This window comes from Salvelinus sp. IW2-2015, linkage group LG1, assembly GCF_002910315.2.
Source record: "Salvelinus sp. IW2-2015 linkage group LG1, ASM291031v2, whole genome shotgun sequence".
In the NCBI taxonomy this organism is placed as follows: Eukaryota; Metazoa; Chordata; class Actinopteri; order Salmoniformes; family Salmonidae; genus Salvelinus; species Salvelinus sp. IW2-2015.
Window position 1 is genome coordinate 36,439,147 of NC_036838.1, and position 20,588 is coordinate 36,459,734.

Here is a 20,588-nt window from a genome sequence, read left to right on the forward strand (position 1 = left end):
ACTTGTTCTTATAATTAAACATTGTGAGCACTGGCTACGCTGCATTTTGTCCTCTCCTTCACCCCAGGAAGAAAACCGTTAAGAACCACCCACCAACCAGGACCAAGCAGCGTAGCAACGGGGAGCAGCAGCGGCCCAGTACACAGGAGGAATGGTCTTGGGAGATCATGGACGGAAAAGGACCCTGGGGAAGGGTTGAGAGAATCGCCGCTCCGGGAGGTGAAGAGGGCAGCCACAGCCCAGGAGCGGTGGATTGAGGAGGCAGCACGTAAGAGAGGCTGGAAGCCCGAGAGGCTCACCCAAAAATTTATTGGGGGGGGGGGGGGGGGGCTAAAGGGGAGTGTGGCAAGCCGGGTTGGATACCTGAGCCAACTCCCCGGGCTTGCCGTGGAGTGAGAGAGCGTCGTACTGGTCAGACACCGTGTTATGCGGTAAAGCGCACGGTGTTCCCAGTACGCGTGCTTAGCCCAGTGCGGGCTATTCCACCTTGCCGCACTGGGAGGGCTAGGTTGGGCATCGAGCCGAGTGCCATAAGCCGGCCAACGTATCTGGTCTCCAGTACGTCTCCTCGGCCGGCGTACATGGCACCAGCCTTACAGGTGGTGTCCCCGGTTCGCCTGCATAGCCCAGTGCGGCTATTCCACCTCGCCGCACTGGCAGGGCTACGGGACCATTCAACCTGGTAAGGTTGGGGAGCTCGGTGCTCAAGAGCACGTGTCCTCCTTCACGGTCCGGTATATCCGGCGCCACCTTCCCACCCCAGCTCAGTACCACCAGTGCCTCACACGCCACCAGGCTTCCAGTGCATCTCCAGAGCCCTGTTCCTCCTCCACGCACTCTCCCTATGGTGCGTGCTCCAGCCCAGTGCCTCCAGTTCCGGCACCACGCACCAAGCCTCCTGTGCGTCTCCAGAGCCCTGTACGCACTGTTCCTTCTCCCCGCACTCGCCCTGAGGTGCGTGCCCTCAGGCCGGTACCTCAGTTCCGGTACCACGCACCAGGCCTAGAGTGCGCCACGAGAGTCCAGTGTGCCCTGTTGTTGTTCCCCGCACTAGCCTGAAGGTGCGTGTCCTTAGCCCGTACCTCCAGTTCCGGTACCACGCACCAGGCCTACAGTGCGTCTCAGCCGGCCAGAGTCTGCCGTCTGCCAGCGGCGCCTGAACTGCCCGTCTGCCCAGCGGCGCCTGAACTGCCCGTCTTGCCCAGCGGCGCCTGAACTGCCCGTCTGCCCAGCGGCGCCTGAACTGCCCGTTCCCGTGGGAATGCCGTCTGCCAGCGGCGTCTGAACTGCCCCGTCTGCGCGCTACGCCGTCTGGACTGCGTCCGTCTGTGCCGATCTTGATATCTCTCAAAGCCGTCTGCCATGAGCCTGATGAGGCATCTGTTTCTCAAACTAGACACTAATTTACTTGTCCTCTCGCTCAGTTGTGCACCGGGGCCTCCCACTCCTCTTTCTATTCTGGTTAGAGCCAGTTTGCGCTGTACTGTGAAGGGAGTAGTACACAGCGTTGTACAAGATCTTCAGTTTCTTGGCAATTTCTCTCGTGGAATAGCCTTCATTTCTCAGAACAAGAATAGACTGACGAGTTTCAGAAGAAAGATCTTTGTTTCTGGTCATTTTGAGCCTGTAATCGAACCCACAAATGCTGATTCTCCAGATACTCAACTAGTCTAAAGAAGGCCAGTTTTAATGCTTCTTTAATCAGTACAACCATTTTCAGCTGTGCTAACATAATTGCAAAAGGGTTTTCTAATGATCAATTAGCTTTTCAAAATGATAAACTTGGATTAGCGAACACAGGAGTGATGGTTGCTGATAATGGGCCTCTGTACGCCTATGTAGATATTCCATAAAAAATCTGCCGTTTCTAGCTACAATAGTCATTTACAACATTAACTGTCTACACTATTTCAGATCAATTTTATGTTATTTTAATGGACGAAAAATTAGCTTTTCAAAAACAAGGACATTTCTAAGTGACCCAAACTGGTGTGTGTGTTTATATATGTGTATATATTCATTCACACACTTTACACCGACACTTTTACACAAAACCTGCATACAGACACAACACACACTTTCATACTTATCATATACTGCTACTACTCAGTTATTTATTTTTACTTTATTATTGTCTATCCTGTTGTCTAGTTACTTTACCCTGCCTTTATGTACATATCTACCTCAAATACCTCTTACCCCTGCACATTGGTCTGGTACTGGTACTCGCTGTATTTAGCTTAATTCTTGTGTATTGTATTCCTCTTGTGTTACTATTTTTATTTGTATTAATATTTTKTAACTCTGCGTTGTTGGGAAGGGCTCGTGAGCAAGCATTTCACGGTACAGTCTATAACTGTTGTATTTGGTGCATGTGACAAATACGATTTTGATTTGAAATGAGAATTGAGACAATGTGATATATCTTACCGATTCTCTACATCTTCTTTCCAAAAACAAATCCTGTGAAATGACGTCAAAACATACTGGAGGAGTTACTGGCTAGCTTAGTTAACAAACTACCTACGTTGGTTCTGGCGCGAATGACACTTCGAAGAACCACCAAAAGCACCCTCACCCCCATTTCTGTTCGAAAATTGAGAAAGAGGTGGAGTTGGACCATTTTTCATGGCCAAAGTCTATCTTTGCTTGAGAAATACTGCATCAAACACCTTAGCTAGATAAAGTTGCGCGACTAAGACCTCCTTGGCAAAAAAGTTAATTTGATTACTTGTTTCATGTTATATTAATTCATATTTATCTTATATTAATTCGGACTATTTTGAGGAAGTGGTAGTGGCTATGTTGTTACTACGGTGAATCAGGGGGAAACAACAATAACTGCCAGCGTAGGGTTTGGCGGTAGGGCCGGCAATCATTTGACTGGTTTGGATTTTTTACTTTACCTTCTAAAACGGTATTTTAAATGTTTGATTTGTTACAAAGAATAATTCAGTAATGACTCCCAAAATTTTGGCAATTTTAAGACCCTGCTAACAGCTGAGAACCACTAGCTAACTTTATAGCATAAGTCAACAAATTTAGGAAGCTTTCCAAATAGACCTTTGTAAATTGGCTGACTACCCGTAGTGGTGAAAAGAAGAGGATAATAATTATTTCCATAAAGGAAATGTTTTTGTTGTTGAAATAGAAGCATACTAAAATAAGAAGGATTACACAGTGTGTAAATAATAAATTAGTTCAGGAAATGAATACATTTTAAAAAATGCTGGAAGTGAATGCTAGAATTGAACAAATCACTATGCAAATGAAAGACATTGGTTGAGTATCCGAGTTTGATAGTACACAATAGGATTTTGATTGCAATGTTCTACAAATAGGACTACTTCACTGTCAGTTTTGTCCTCATTATTAGGAGTTCATGGCGACTCAACAAATCACAGCGCAGATTGAAGGGTACAATTCCTGCTTTTACTTCCAGGTATGGGTTTAGGTTAAAGATGAAGGTTAAGATGAGGATTCTTAAAAAAAAAAATAATAATGTAAATTACAAAATACACAAGGAAGGGGTAACATTAAAGTATTAGAACATGAAGGACAAACAATACAGCATCAAGACACTATCAAACATGTATCAGTCTTTCTGCAACAGAGCCATCCTTATGTGTGAGGGTGGATGTCCATTATAGTGATATAAAATATGTCATAGTTTCCTTTTTCATGATCACAATCTTGTGAAACCCGAACCCTCCAGGATTCTAATATGCCATAACGCTTTATAACTCAGAGTCGCTATTCACCTCATAAACAAGTAGTTCCCTGAACAACAACCACCATGGGGGGAAACAACTGCGCCCATTCAACATAGCCTAGATTTAAGTAGTTATTTCTTCTAAACCAAAACACTTTTGGTGTTCTCATACCCTTACAATGTTGTTTTCATTATTGCTTGAACAGTTGCTAAGATTATACTTGATTGAATCGTTGCAAAATACCTACTTTGGATGCAGTAGTTATTTTCTGCTGGTCGAGAGAACTCCCCCATGTTTTCCCCCACGGTGGGAAAATTATGAATACCGGCTCAGTCTATGGGATCAGCTATGCTAAGCAACAGTATTGGGCCAATGAATCTGTTTTATTTTCGAAAAGCTTCCACATGGAATCATAACTTGTCCTAACCTTTTGTAATCTTCAACCAAGTTATGGGTACACTCAAAATGTCCGCCACTCCACCCATTATGCCATCCATGACTTGAAAGGGGAGGCCTGTTCTATGGATTCTATTTCTATGGCTGCGACTGTCGGTTTTCTTGTCGCAGACACATGAAAAAAGTTCAACTTTGACCATGTCGTAGCGTCCGTTGTAGCTCGCCATTACCTTGTAAATAATGGACTTTGTTGTGAGTTTATTTTCCTGAATAAAAAGTAAGATGTCAGCTATGCTCTGGTCATTATTTGAACTAGCTAGCTAGTAACAAAACACTGTTTAGAAAGTTGCTTTTAGTTGCCTGGCTTATGACATATACATTTTTAAATGGATGGGCTTATTGTTATTAAAATACAGAAATTTGTACCACCAGGCTGCTGATGTCATGCAGCCTGTCGTTTTTGTGTTTATAACTTCTCATAACAATAGAATGTTCATGATGTCACTGCGACAACTGTCGACAGATATGTGGATAGACCAACTGTAAACTCGGSATGGGCACTGTGAATTGAATATCCGGATATCTGAACGGACGTTAGTATTCAAACACTTGTGAGAGATAAAAAATAATGATTATTACATTTTTGGGGGGCCTATTTTAACAATGAAAAAGCTTTGTCTAAATGTAATTAAATTGTCCATGTTACATTGTTACACACAACGATATAAAGTACCATGACTTGAAATATTGTGCATGTTTATCGTCACATTTTWGACTAAAATGAAAAGTTATTTCAAAAAACATCGTTTTTTTCTCAGGCCATCTCATCTCGTTATCGCCATAGTTTTAGCCAGGAAAAATGTTGTTGACAAGTATTTTTTGTCATAGTTGTTGTTGACGAAATTAACGCTGTATTCCATTCTCCCTATCACTTCATTTATCATCTGCTCTAGGCATAGGCGGAAATCCCAGGGGGGACGGGGGGGACACGACCCCCCCATCCTGGGAAAAATATGATTTGTCCCCCCCAATCTATCCCACTGTTTAAACATAACTATGTAATTTCAATAATATTAATAACGCAATGAAAGCAGTTGTGCTGAATATAGACACTTAATAGCGCCTTTTTAAGTTTCAAAAGATTGCGACCACCCCGCCCTTTGCCTCACAATGGTTTGATCCACTGCCAGTTCTTTAGCTGCAAGGTAATAGAGGGTTCGTATCTACTGTCCGAAAGGCACATGTACGTAACTGACGTGAGGTTAATCCAGTCAATCGCGCCATAGCAATGTTTACATTTTTATGTTGGCAGGGTTCACACACTAGCTGAATTTGCAGAGCTACGCGCGCAAACTAAAGCAAACATTAACTAGCAAGCTAGCTAGTACCTATTCCATTAATGTGGCGTCGTCAAAGATGGAATCTTTGCTATCGTCAATTTATTCCAAGATCAGCATGCAGCTAGTGCTTCAAAGTCCCTGTGATAAGGTTAGCTATAAACTGAAGTCCAAACTGAACAGAACTACACTCTCTTATACCTTGTCTTAATATATTTAATGGTCTCGTTGCAAAAGCTAAATTGTCGCTAGTGAACTTTTTTACATTTATTTATTTCACCTTTTTTTTTTTTAAGATTATAGCAAACACCACAGAAACGGAATTGGTCTCGCTAGCTTTACAAATTCAGCTATTGTTGGAAGCCAGCCAATATGAAACAAACTATATTAAAATTAGAAAAGGTTGTAGCATATGTTGTGTAAATGTGTGTGTGTGCAGCTAGACCGGCCAGCCAGCCAGGTAGAAAAATGGCAGAAAAAGTAAAAAGACGGACATCAGAGTATTTTTCAGTACACCAAAACGCAAGTAAGAACTCTAGTAGCTAATATCTCAAAGACGAGTTGATTAATGTTTCATAAGAAAGAAGTGAAATGCTAATGGAATGTTTCACAATGATGTCATTAGGCAGAGCAGGCAACAGATGGCACACAGACAGCAGAGCTGGGGACAGATAGGCAGGACAGACTGGCAGAGACAGGGATCTCAGGTAAGTTTGTTGAGTCTTGTTTGGCAACATTATGAAAGGTTCTCAATTTTTTTTACTTGTAAATAGGACATAATTGGAAAATGCCATGGATATCCCCGCTCTCAACTTAAACTGATGACTAAACTAAAGATTTGTTTATGGCAATGGTATTGCTGTTGTGATTAATTGTGTAGTTTTGGGTACCGTAGTTAGGAGTACGGCAAACACCTTATTCTTTTCTAGGAGACAGACTGAGTCTGTGAGGGTGGTGAAAGGGAAAGAGCCAGGGAGAGAGACTTCAGAGAACAATGTCACAGCCACGGCAGGAACCAGGTGTCACCCTTGTTGCCAGCAGCACCAGTATAGGGGACAGTGGCACAGCATTGTCCAGTTACCTCAGTGATGGCACAAAACCAATATCAGCCACACCCACAATTTTTGAACCGCAAACTCTTGCCAACAGAGTGTTGACGTTTCAAGAGGCCCCAAAGCACAGAATGAAATTCTGAACATCATGGCCAATACAATCATTCGAGGCATTGCAGCTGAGATAGGTCTTCTCCGATTGTACAATTTTTTATAATTGTTGATGGTACTCAAGATGTCTCTGGTGCTGAACAGGAGAGTGTCTTTTGCATTATTGACCATGACCTTGTCCCTCACGAGGAGTTTATTGGGCTATACAGGGTGTCGGAGACAACAGGCGAGGGCATTGCGAAGATGGCAACTGAAGTGTTGTTGAGGCTCAATTTGCCATGTCTGGCTTACCGTGGGCAGAGTTACGATGGTGCCTCAAACATGCAGGAAAATACACAGAGTGCACAGGCAATTGTTGAGAAGGCAGCAGCCATTAGCCCTCTATGTCCATTGTGGAGCACACTGTGTAAATCTGATTACACAGGCTGGCTGCTCAGCCTCCCCACTGATCGGGATTCCCTTTCTTGGGTCCATCAGTTAGGTGTCCTCTATGGCCAGTCAGGAAAGTTTAAGAGCAATTTGATCCAATTGCCACGTCCAAAGAAACACATCTGCCCACCCGGAAACCCCTATGTCCAACAAGGTGGACTTTGCGGAATACTGCTATTAGAGCTGTGCTAGGGCAGTATGAGCGGGTACAAGCAGCCTAGAGGAGAGTAGTTTTTAGTACATGTACAGTACACGACAGTACACTTACAAATTATTTATTTCATGTTATTTATTTAAAATTGCATACTTTGTGCGACATACTTGTCCATAGCTGCTGTTTGAAGAGTTGAGAGCACTGACTGAAGGATATTTTGTTTGATTTATTTGGGTTTTTCATTGAAGTAGTTATTTTGCTTTTAGAACTGTACTTATTTTAGCTTTTTGTTCTTGTAAAGATATTGTAGTAGACTCAGGCCCAGTGGCACATTTAATGACTATATAAATGTATCAGAAAAAGTCAAATTAAAAGGTCAATTCAATACGGAGACTAACTTTGTGATGGTTCTCAATGGAGATTATTTTAGATGAGATCACACCATGTTCATGTATTTATGAAAACTACACCCATACAGTTGTACAGTCCAATTGCTACCTACTGGCCTTCTTTTGATATTGCTAGTTGTAAGTACGAATACCTGCATACATACTGGACTGGTAAGGAGCAATGCATAACTATTATTAATAGTAGTATTATAATGATTTAAACATTTGAACAAGTTGGTTAAACCCTTCAGTTAACTACTGTACCTATCAAATATTCAGTTGTAGGAATTATGGTTCCTCATATTACATTTAAACATATTACAACGTAGGCTATGTGTTACAGCACTACTTTTGGTGTCCCCCTCAGGAATTGCTCTTGAGAAAATGTAATGTAATTGTCCCCTCCACAGGTTAACATCAGATTTTCGCCCCTGGCTCTAGCACATCTCAATAGGTGGTCTAGGTTTCCTCATGACATAGCACAAGTGGGGGAGCCGATGACATCAGAGGGCACCATCAGACCAACTCCTTGAATGGCCTACTCCTTTAAGTTTGCAGAAAAAAATAGATTTTTTCTCAACATATTTGTTTGCCCTTAACCTTAAGTGTGTGTACAGTCGTGGCCAAAAGTTTTGACCAATGACAGAAATATTAATTTTCACAAAGTCTGCTGCCTCAGTTTGTATGATAGCAATTTGCATATACTCCAGAATGTTATGAAAAGTGATCAGATGAATTGCAATTAATTGCAAAGTCCCTCTTTGCCATGCAATTGAACTGAATCCCCCAAAACATTTCCACTGCATTTCAGCCCTGCCACAAAAGGACCAGCTGACATCATGTCAGTGATTCTCTCGATACACAGGTGTGAGTGTTGACGAGGACAAGGCGGAGATCACTCTGTCATGTTGATTGAGTTTGAATAACAGACTGGAAGCTTCAAAAGGAGGGTGGTGCTTGGAATCATTGTTCTTCCTATGTCAACCATGGTTACCTGCATGGAAACACGTGCCGTCATCATTGCTTTGCACAAAAAGGGCTTCACAGGCAAGGATATTGCTGCCAGTAAGATTGCACCTAAATCAACCATTTATCGCATCATCAAGAACTTCAAGGAGAACGGTTCAAATGTTGTGAAGAAGGCTTCGGGGCGCCCAAGAAAGTCCAGCGAGCGCCAGGACCGTCTCCTAAAGTTGATTTAGCTGCGGGATCGGCACCACCAGTACAGAGCTTGCTCAGGAATGGCAGCAGGCAGGTGTGAGTGCATCTGCATGCACAGTGAGGCGAAGAGTTTGGGGATGGGCCTGTGTCAGAAGAGCAGTGAAGAAGCCACTTCTCTCCAGGAAAACATCAGGGACAGACTGATATTCTGCAAAGGTACAGGGATTGGACTGCTGAGGACTGGGGTAAAGTCATTTTCTCTGATGAATCCCCTTTCCGACTTTTGGGCATCTGAAAAAAGCTTGTCCGGAGAAGACAAGGTGAGCGCTACCATCAGTCCTGTGTCACTCCAACAGTAAAGCATCCTGAGACCATGTGTGAGGTTGCTTCTCAGCCAAGGGAGTGTGCTCACTCACAATTTTGCCTAAGAACACAGCCATGAATAAAGAATAGTACCAACCATCCTCCCGAGAGCAACTTCTCCCAACCATCCAGAACAGTAGTGACGAACAATGCCTTTTCCAGCATGATGGAGCACCTTGCCATAAGGCAAAAGTGATAACTAAGTGGCTCGGGGAACAAAACATCGATATTTTGGGTCCATGGCCAGGAAACTCCCCAGAACTTAATCCCATTGAGAACTTGTGGTCAATCCTTAAGAGGCGGGTGGACAAACAAAAAACCACAACTTCTGACAGACTCCAAGCATTGATTATGCAAGAATGGACTGCCATCAGTCAGGATGTGGCCCAGGAGTTAATTGACAGCATGCCAGGGCAGATTGCAGAGGTCTTGAAAAAGAAGGGTCAACACTGCAAATATTGACTCTTTGCATCACCTTCATGTAATTGTCAATAAAAGCCTTTGACACTTATGAAATGTTTGTAATTATACTTCAGTATTCCATAGTAACATCTGACAAAAATATCTAAAGACACTGAAGCAGCAAACTTTGTGGAAGTTAATATTTGTGTCATTCTCAAAACTTTTGGCCACGACTGTACATTACTGGATTTTTACATGGGATATTGTTTCTCAACAGGAAAATATAAATAGCTGGAGTGTCCATTTTTAATAGCAACAATCAATACAGTATTGTAGCATAGAAGTAAGGATGGAAAAATAGAGTGATGGCTATATATCATGAGAAGGTGATATTGAACCAATGCACTGTGGGTAGATAAAACAAAACTGCTCTTTCCATGACATAGCTTTCACCTGGTCAGTCTATGATCTCTTGATGTCACTTGTTAAATCCACTTCAGTCAGTGTATATGAAAGGGAGGAGACAGGTTAAAGGATTGTTAAACCTTGAGACAATTGAGACATGGATTGTGTATGTGTGCCATTCAAAGGGTGAATGGGCAAGACAAAAATGTAAGTGCCTTTTAATTGGGTATGGTAGTAGGTGGCACACGCACCGGTTTGAGTGTGTCAAGAACTGCAACGCTGCTGGGTTTTTCACGCTCAACAGTTTCCTGTGTGTATCAAGAATGATCCACCACCCAAAGGACATCCAGCTAACTCGCTGTGGAAAGCTTTCGRCACTTTGTAGATTCCATACCCCGATGAATTGAGGCTGTTCTGAGGGCAAAAGGGGGTGCAATTCAATATTAGGAAGGTGATCCTAATGTTTTGTACTCTCAGTGTATAATTAGCACAAAGAGCCTGTGAGATGAGTTGTAGTAGAAGAAATGTGTTGTACAAGTTAGCAGCGGCCTCCACTAAGCCACAGCTTCCCCTTGGCTGCGACAGACAGCTCGCTCTCTTTGCTCTACAAGATGGTGTCCGGACGCGTATTAAAAACTCTGTGCCGTCTAGCTCATTCCACATCCAGTTTAACATCCACTCAAGTGCTCCGCTGGCCGAGACGTCCAGGTTGCGCTCCACTGTCCGTCCTCATCTTCGTCAGTGTTACAACTGCCCCCTCCCACCCAAGACGCAAATCTCGTTTTTCTTAATAAGCAGCAGAAAAGCCCAGGCAAATTCTGTGAGTTCAGCCGCCCTTTMAACATCATTTGAGCAAATATATGCACAGTGAAGGCGACGTTGAACTTATGGAAATGGAAGCACAGGAGCGCCTGTTTGTTTGTTTGGACCACCTGTCCATGGCCCAGCAGCATTGAGAAGGGACTGGTAAACGATCAATATGAGCCACTGTTATTGTTGCGCTGCAGAATAACAGGCAGCCAACTATCGTCAAAAGTCCAAAACAAAACAGTTGGGGAAAACTTACTGATTCACTCCAGAACTTCCATATGTCCCTTCACTGTGGGTTCGGGTCCCAACAGGGATTGCCCCAGACGGTTTTATGAAGAACATTTCCTTAGAGGGCATATTTCTTTAATTAATCCTTATTTTACCTGGTAAATTGACTAAGAACATATTCTCTTTTACAGCCATGACCTGGGGTAGAGTTACAGGGGGGAAGAGAGGGGATGAATGAGCCAATTGGAAGCTGGGGATGGTGGCCATGATGGTATGAGGGCCAAATTGGGAATTTAGCCAGGACACCTGGGTTAACACCCCTACTTTTCYGTTAAGTGTCATGGGATCTTTAGTGACCACAGGGAGTCAGGACACCCGTTTAACGTCCCATCCGAAAGACGGCACCCTACGTGGGGCAGTGTCCCTGTCACTACCCTGGGGCTTTGGGATCTCCTTTGACCAAAGGGAAGTGCTCCCTAAAGGCCTTCCAACACCATTTTCAGCAGCATCTGATCTCCCATCCAAGGACTGACCAGGCTTAGCTTCAAAGGCAAGCCAGCAATGGGATTCAGGGTGGTATACTGCTGCATAACTGTGTTGCAGAAGAGAGATTTTGTTTGTGTGGAGGGCAGTGTCGTTTGTGTGGTAGGTAGACAGCAGATGATTACTCTGCAGTCTTGGTTTGTCTCACCTCCTGTGGAACTCTGTCTCCTTTTCGCTGAGTCAACCAAGGGTTCAGTCAGCCACTGCTTGGAATCTGTAGTATTTTAGGTTTGACTTGTTCCGTGTCCTCACACTAAAAAAACAACACTGTCTCCCTCTGACCTATTCCAGACGCTCCCTTGTGCTGAGCTCGACTCTCTCCCTCAGGTGCAACCGCTGCAGATTTCAGAGGTGGTTGTCCCCACTTTGGCTCGTTGTATATTTGGCACAGTAATTGGAAAAATACTAGAACAAAGAACCATGCCAGGCTTGGTGTGATTTCATAGGGCCAGTGGAGGGGATTACAATTTCTTGTTTACTAAGGAGGAGGGATAGCCTGTTAGCAGCCAGAGTTTGTAGTACAGTTGCCTACATTTCCCTCTGTTTTGAAGAGGGCCACAGGATTACTTTATCAAACCAGGCCCAGTTTACCAAAAGCATCTTAAGGCTAAGTTCATCGTTTCAACATTCGTAGGAGCTCGTAATCTAATGCCTGCTTCAGACCACTCGTAGAAAAGCTAAGTACATCATTAGATGCTTTTTTTTGCCCTAGGGCACTAGTGTGTCACTCTTTTTGGACTTTTGTTGATTGTTTCAATAAGGCTGTTCTGTAGTTGATCACTGTAAGTTGGTTGTTCTAGGATCATCGGATAGTATGCCTGTGTGCAGTCTGTGGATCCCTCTTAGCGTCAGGTTTATTTACCCTAGTTTAATTAGATCTGTAAATGTGTGTTACAGCTTCACCAGCCTTTGCAAAGCCATAGTCTGTTTGACTTGCTCTCTGGTATGGGAGCAATTTATTCATTTATTTTTATTCCTAGATTCCCTTCTGTCAACAACACAATTCATGCCTACTTCTCCTCTCTCCGCTCTACATTCTCATTGTTCCTCAGTTGGCTCAAATATGTTAGGGGTTTCAATTCTCATTGTGAATGCATGTATCTGTTTGTCTGCTTTACCTTCACTCAAATGATCACCCAAAGCTACTCCATCCAGTCTACGCCTTAATTAAGGTCTGAGTTGTTCGGTTCGATTCTGCATTAATGGGGCAAGGTCCCACTTGATTCAACAATAGACTGTACCTTCCACTGATATTCACAATGTGTGTGTTCATTAAACTTTCTGTCTCTCTTCCTATTTTTCTGTATCTCCTCTTTTTCTCTCAGTATGTATGACCAACTGTCCCACCCTCATTGTGACGGTGGGCCTCCCAGCGAGAGGGAAGACCTACATCTCCAAGAAGCTGACCCGCTATCTCAACTGGATTGGTGTGCCAACCAAAGGTACCTGGTCAAGCTTTTTCTCTCTGTCTCACACACACATATACACATACACACAGGGAATAGGGTTTACCCTATAAACATGTTCATCTTGACTAAAAGTATCTATGTGTTGTTTAGAGTTCAATGTGGGTCAGTACAGGAGGGAGTGTGTGAAGATCTACAAGTCTTTTGAGTTTTTCAATCCAGACAATGAAGAGGGGCTGAAGATCAGGAGGTGAGGCTGGAGAAGGGCTGATGGATTGAAATGCATGGGACAAGTTAGGCCTAGCCCAACACTCTATTCACTTATCACTCAGTACAGGCCAAAGTTACAGGGAATAGGCTCTTTGTTGGGCTCTACTAGGCAGATACAGTTGAAAGAGGGGGGGGGGGGGGATAAGTATTTATTTACATGAATTTCTACAAAATGCATTTTGACCCAGTTGCTTTATTTTAGCAAAGTTTCAATTCAGGTAATTATCATAGATCTGTACCTACATTGTCTCTAAGTAGTTTCTTGCCATCTTTCTGATTCTGTTGTGTACGTGTCCACCCATAGGCAGTGTGCACTGACGGCGCTGAATGATGTGTGCCAGTACCTGACTGTGGAGGGGGGCCAGGTGGCGGTGAGTAGAGCAGATCAGGCCCACGGTGACTTGTTTGGTTCATGATCACAGTGTGAATGAGGATGTTGCTGAATAGTGGGAAAAGGGTGCACACGCCAATAGTTATTTCTTGCTTGGTAATTACATTTACTCAATGTATTTATGTACATTAGGTACATGTATTCCAATGCCACGGCTGTCTTGAATGTTAAATTCAATATACAGGTATGTAATTAATCTAGCCTACTATGCAAAGAATAACTTGTGTTTTGGCGTGTGCACCCTTTTTCCCAACTTGCTCTTCAGTCTACAAGACTTGTTTGGGTAAGCGCAGCAACTCCTATACATGTTCATGTTTTGCTTGGTGCCGCCGGGACTCCTAACCTGAATGCAATGAGGATGTTGTGACTGACTGGAGTTTGATCTTCCTTACCTCAGGTGTTTGATGCCACTAACACCACCAGGGAGAGGAGAGGGACCATCACCAGGTTTGCAGAGCAGAAGGGATTTAAGGTATGGAACCCCAGGGCCAGGCGTTAGTATCTGTAGTTATTGTCTATTCATTGGATTCACTAGCTTTCTTATAGTGTACAGTATATTTCACTGTAGTGTATTTTATACTAAATCTTCATTTTCAACCTCCYAGGTGTTCTTTGTGGAGTCTGTGTGTGAAGACCCTGATGTCATTGCGGAGAACATAGCGGTGCGTGACATCTCTGCTATCTTTCAGCACTGTGCGTGTGTCACTGGTTGTATAAAAGATCAGACATTATTAAGCATATTTGCTCATAAAATTCAAGACTTCTGCTTTAATAAATGATATTCCTGTGTGACAGGCCTCCTGATGAATAATTTCTACTATCTTTCTGTTGATATGCCTTGGCAAACATTCAGACAAGCAAGATGTTTTTCCTCTTTTTCTCTCGACTCATTTCYTCTTACTGTCTGTATTTCCTCTTACTGTCTGTATTTCCTCTTACTGTCTGTATTTCCTCTTACTGTCTGTATTTCCTCTTACTGTCTGTATTTCTTCTTACTGTCTGTATTTCCTCTTACTGTCTGTATTTCCTCTTACTGTCTGTATTTCYTCTTACTGTCTGTATTTCCTCTTACTGTCTGTATTTCYTCTTACTGTCTGTATTTCYTCTTACTGTCTGTATTTCCTCTTACTGTCTGTATTTCCTCTTACTGTCTGTATTTCYTCTTACTGTCTGTATTTCYTCTTACTGTCTGTATTTCCTCTTACTGTCTGTATTTCCTCTTACTGTCTGTATTTCCTATCTGTCTGTGCAGCAAGTGAAGCTGGGTAGTCCTGACTACATAGACTGTAATACAGAGGAGGTCATCGAGGACTTCATGAAGAGAATCAAGTGCTACGAGAACGCTTACCAGCCACTGGATGATGTTCTAGACAGGTGAGCACACACACACACACACACACTAGTGGTTTCAGAATACGCTTTGACAAGATACTGGACAAGTGAGAAGGCAAACACACACTCAGAATACACATGGACAAGGTCAGCAGTCTTAACCTCACACTGCTAATAGATCTGATAGTCACTCCTACTCCATCCCCGACCCCAGGGATCTGTCCTACATTAAGATCATGGACGTGGGCCGGAGATACCTGGTGAACAGGGTGCAGGACCACATCCAGAGCCGCATTGTCTACTACCTAATGAACATCCACATCACACCACGCTCCATCTACCTGTGTCGCCATGGAGAGAGTGACCTCAACGTCAAAGGATGCATCGGAGGAGACTCAGGCCTGTCTGGCAGGGGCAAGGAGGTTTGTTGGTTTGTCCGTCTGTCTTTTCGTAATAAAAATGTATATGCAACAATCTTTCTCTCCCTTTCCTGTTGGTCAGTTTGCAAAGTGTCTGGGGAAGTTTATCCAGGAGCAGAACATTAAGAATTTGAAGGTGTGGACCAGCCAGATGAAGAGAACCATTCAGACAGCTGAGGCCGTGGCTGTGCCCTACGAGCAGTGGAATGCTCTCAACGAGATCGATGCTGTAAGTCTTGTGTGTATGCAACATTTGTTTGTATTTTGGCCTAAAATATTAATTTAATGTGTCCTTTTAATTTCAATGTGATGTCTCCTAACCCTGCTGTTAAACAGCTTGTTTTGCTTTGTCTCCCTCTCCTAGGGTGTGTGTGAAGAGATGATGTATGAGGAGATCCAGGTACATTTCCCTGTGGAGTTTTCACTTAGAGACCAGGACAAATACCGCTACCGCTACCCTAAAGGAGAGGTGAGTCCATCACAGCACAAATACTGAGTGACAAAGTGTGTGTGTTAACAGGCCTCTGATTGTCCCCTCAGTCCTATGAGGACCTGGTGCAGCGGTTGGAGCCAGTCATCATGGAGCTGGAGAGGCAGGAGAACGTCCTGGTCATCTGTCACCAGGCTGTCATGCGCTGCCTGCTCGCTTACTTCCTGGATAAGAGTGCAGGTACCGTATATCTCTTAAAATACCCACCACACCCCAGTATTCCGGTTGAATTCCTACTATTCAATAGAAACTGAGCATATAGGAGAGTGAGTGTTCTGCATGTGCTGTTCATCAGTCATGATCAGATAAGCATTGGTATATGATTTTAGTAACTCTAACACAACTCAATTGAATCCATTTAGGCTTTTACAACATTGTTCTGTTTTTGTTCTTCAGAGGAGCTGCCTTACCTGAAGTGCCCTTTGCACACTGTATTGAAGCTGACCCCTGTGGCGTATGGTGAGTACACTATTATCAATAACTGCATGAAAGTGTATTAATAAACACAGCATAGTGGTTTCAATGAGATGCTTTTATTCCAGGGGTGCAACTTTCACTGGGGACCTGACCCCCCCCACACATTCTGAAATAGCATTTTTGTGTACATCTCCCCCCATAGTTTTATCATTACACTGTGATACAAAAAGTGGCATTGTGTGCTTWAGTGTTATATATTTTTATTCAGTATAAAACCAAAGTTGCGCCCCTGCTTTATTCCATGCATATTTACTCCAATGACATGTATTTATCCGTTTGATTCGGAACACCTGGATCTTTTACACTGCACCTATATTTTATGTACCTTAGTAGTGTTGATCTGTGTATTAGACCCAGTGTACTGCTGCTGCTCTCTAGTGGTCTGACGAAGGAACATGTTTTGTCTCCCATCCTGTCCATGTAGGATGTAAAGTAGAGTCTGTCTGGTTGAATGTGGAAGCTGTGAACACCCACAGGGACAGGCCGGAGGTAGGTACCCCAGACAGAAGCACCCTTACTGGGCTTGCACTCTCAAAATCCTTGTTCACACTGCAGGCCTAAATGCTCAGATACGTTTTTTTGTTTTTCAAATCAAATTTGTGTGTTTAGACAGCATTCATTTGCTGACAAGGCTACACTAGGTGTCATAGTAATGACGGGTGTGTAGGCAGATTGATAGTGGTGCTCGTGCTTCCTATCACTGAGACGCTATGTAGCGTGCTAAGGTGACAACAATGCCTGCCGTGGATGTTTGCTTTGAATGTTCAAAATCATAGTGTAAGAACACTTTTAAAGCCTCAAGATAAGATSATCCAACTTTCAAAACTGTCCTTTTTGGCTAGCCACAGCACTCAACTAGCTAGCTAGGTAGCTGTTTAACTTTCTAGCACATTCACTCATTTTTATGTAAACAATTAAGAAGCTAGTTTGCTACCACACGCAAGCAACAAAATATATAAGAATTTATATATTTTTTTATAAACCACCTAGGTGGTTTGAAATGTGTCTTGAAATATCCGATCCTATGTACTTTTTGCCTGTTCAGACTGCAGGAAAAAGAACCGATTTCGAATCGGATATGCAAATAAATTGGATTTGAGTCACTTCAAACTGCCAATGTGAACACAGCTAAACAGAGAGAGAAAGGTTCAATTAAACTAACCTTATGTTGCCTAGTCCTGACTGCTCTCTCTCTCTTTTCATTGTACAGAATGTAGACATTTCACGGATGCCGGAAGAAGCCCTGTTCACAGTCCCCGCCCACCAGTGATGAGTGACAGCGCACAAAGTTTAGATTSAATCAGTTCTTCCTTAACCTGCGATAACTGACAACTGCATAGCAGTTGCATTGCTTTTATTCATGGAATGTCGGAGGTGTAACTGCGTTAGAGCTGTCAAATCAGGATACCTATTGCGGACATTTCCATTTTATGTGCCGAGTCGCATTAGTAATAATCCCATGCAGCCTTGTTACAAGTTCGAACACTGGAATGTGTTGTAATATACACCTCGATTAGGCTGATATGAATCCTCATTATTTAGGTTAATGATGTTCAATTTGAGTATCATTATTTCTATATAGCCTAGACTTTCTCGTTCTGAACTTCTAACGTGAGTGGGACGGGTGTGGCTTCCTGACAATAACCGCACGAGCAGCCGCTCAGATTAGACAGCTCTAAAGCAGTTCCACCTCCAGCACCTCCTAAACACCAGCTATGCGGGTGTTGGCTACCGCTGGTTAATGTTGATCTGATTGAATCCAGGYCCTAGACTCCAAAGTGACATCACTCACCATGGCTACTTCATCTACTCAATCAGAAATCAATGCAAATTGCCAATACCGACGCGTAATCCCTGCCCCGGTTTCGGKAAAAAGCTGAGGGATGGGCTGGAGAAATTTAGATGCATGGGCTGACCATCCATGATATCAACATTGAGTTTTAACCATGTTTTGAGGCTATATAGTGTTTGTTTACTTTGTTTACAAACATTGGAGTAGAAGCTTAGATTTTGGGTTCTGATGGAGRCATTTATACATTTCATTCTTCAAGAATCATTCATTTATAAGTCCAAAAATGTATGTAGCGACTGCTGATTTCCCATTTTAAGGTTCTTTAAAAAAAAAAAAAACTTGTTTAATCTTGGTTTCTTCACCTGATCTGTGTCTTTCCTTCTGTGGAAAATCGACTGTGTTTAGACAGGCATCCCAATCCTGATCTTTTTTCCACAAATTGGTCTTTTGACCAATCCATATCAGATCTTTCTCATAGCTGATCTGATTGGTCAAAAAAACAATTAGTGAAAAAATATCAGAATTAGGCTGCCTGTCTAAACGCAGCCGTCTAGACAACTGGAATCCAGTTCAATGGTGATTCACCCCACTATCGGGGTATGTGTGCCCGCGAGTGTGTTTTGTATGTGTGTGAGTGTATTATGAACAATGTAAGGACAATCTGATGTGAAACCTTTTTTATATACATGACATGGCTTTTAATCAAATTGTAAAGTGTCTTGACACTGGCTGCGTTTACACAGGCAGCCCAGTTCTGAACTTTGTCCACTAATTGGCCTTTTAACCAATCAGATCAACTCTTTTGCCAATCATTTGGCAAAGATCAGAATTGGCTGCCTGTGTAAACTAAATGTAATACTCCTTGTTCTTAGTATTTTAGTTTTTGTCCAACCATTTGTCTGTTAACAAGTGTTTGTTTTTTAAGCTGTTTTTTTATTTTGTGAATTTCCTATTAAACCGACTATTGCGTTTACCCGCTGCAGAAGATGTGATATTTGGAATCGGACTCTAGGTGGGGACATAAATTGTAGGTCTTTAAAAAATATATATATACATGTCTGGTATAACAGACATATAAAGGACATATAAAGGTGGTTTTGCACATCTATTTTTTCAATCAAGGTCATCTTCATCTAGTTAAAATCTAAACTGATTGACTTTTTTTCATGTTGCATCAGTGATCTGCTATATCTAGAATGTGTTTGGCTCTATTGCTCAATGTCTAAAATGCTGCTGTAGTTTAGCATCTGTAGTATCATGACAAATCAATTGAAATGACTACTAATATCTGTGTAAACATAAGTAATGATCACCATAATAATCAGGTGTCAGTAATGCTGTGAATGTCATTAAATCGCTCGCTGGTTGTTTATCGTTTTCAGCATGTTCACCATGTCTTGTTTGTTCATTTTGACTTGTTTGTCAACGTGCCAATAATATGATGCATTCAATGTAAATATCTACATCATCCAAATGGAATAAATATTTTTTTGTTAAATCTCTTGCTGTAGTCTTCTGCTAAAAAAATGTCTCAGTGTTTCATGTAGTTATAGTCAGAGCCATATTTATAGAGTCCTTACTCAAGCCTTGGCCTTAACTGTCCAGTGAAAGTCTCACTTTTAAAAGCACATCTTAACTCATACCCAAATAATAGTGTTTTTGATTCATCCTATACTTGTATWTGTGGCCAAAKCATAAGTGAGAGAAACACTTCAAAAACCCCACCTCAAACKTGTATCTCAAACATACGGTTTCAAAAATGCTTGCTATCTTCTCAGAGGATGCTGTCATGTTTATGGCTTGAGACATGTACTTTTTATTGACCAGTATATACGCCCACACCGTTTTGTTGTTGGGGTATGCCCACAACATTCAAACAGAAAGCTGTTTTTTAAACAGAAACAGCTGCTTTGGTCCTATCTCAATATCAAAAAAAAATGGGTAACAATTAAGTACCTCACTGTGATTGTTTTCAATTAAAATGGTAAAAAAGATATATATAATTATAGCTTCTTAGCAAAGAGCATGTTCTCAAGCAACACATGCACTAGGACAGTCTGGAATTTGTCTGAGTGGAGAGGGGGGAAAACTGAAAATTAGCTGTTGGAACTTTCTTATTGGTCTGTTAACTAATTTACCGCTTGGTGATATCACCAGGCAGGCCAAAACTCCATCCCACCAAAACAGGCTGAAATTTCAGGATGTCTTTTCAAACAGCTCTTAGGGTTCTATTCAATCCGCATTATGGAAATTCAGCTTTACAGCGTAATTGAAATTAAAATGCAATGTTCCCGCTTTAGCAGAGACTGCATTGATGGTAAACACTGCTTATGTTGTCTCAATCCAAAATTACATTTACAGTACCAGTCAAAAGTTTGGACATACCTACTCATTCAGGGGTTTTTCTGAATTTTTGTACTATTTTCTACATTGTAGAATAATAGTGAAGACATCAAAACTATGAAATAACACATATGGAATCATGTAGAAACCAAAAAAAGTGTTAAACAAATCCAAA

At 42.3% G+C, this 20,588-nt stretch overlaps 1 protein-coding gene across 2 annotated transcripts in view; it reads left to right on the forward strand.

The window, feature by feature from the left end:
• Window positions 1-18,040, forward strand: part of LOC111966555 (6-phosphofructo-2-kinase/fructose-2,6-bisphosphatase 4) — a 69,818-nt gene extending 51,778 nt beyond the window's left edge. For both annotated transcript variants that reach the window (XM_023991307.2, XM_023991300.2), the window contains exons 2-14: window positions 12,819-12,935; window positions 13,053-13,149; window positions 13,474-13,540; window positions 13,958-14,032; window positions 14,166-14,222; window positions 14,813-14,934; window positions 15,107-15,314; window positions 15,394-15,540; window positions 15,676-15,780; window positions 15,852-15,981; window positions 16,198-16,260; window positions 16,703-16,767; window positions 17,489-18,040. In XM_023991307.2, the coding sequence (XP_023847075.1) occupies window positions 12,819-12,935; window positions 13,053-13,149; window positions 13,474-13,540; window positions 13,958-14,032; window positions 14,166-14,222; window positions 14,813-14,934; window positions 15,107-15,314; window positions 15,394-15,540; window positions 15,676-15,780; window positions 15,852-15,981; window positions 16,198-16,260; window positions 16,703-16,767; window positions 17,489-17,548 (1,313 nt within the window). In that variant the 3' untranslated portion in view covers window positions 17,549-18,040. The remainder of the gene's footprint in view (window positions 1-12,818; window positions 12,936-13,052; window positions 13,150-13,473; window positions 13,541-13,957; window positions 14,033-14,165; window positions 14,223-14,812; window positions 14,935-15,106; window positions 15,315-15,393; window positions 15,541-15,675; window positions 15,781-15,851; window positions 15,982-16,197; window positions 16,261-16,702; window positions 16,768-17,488) is intronic.
• The last annotated feature ends 2,548 nt before the right edge of the window (window positions 18,041-20,588 follow it).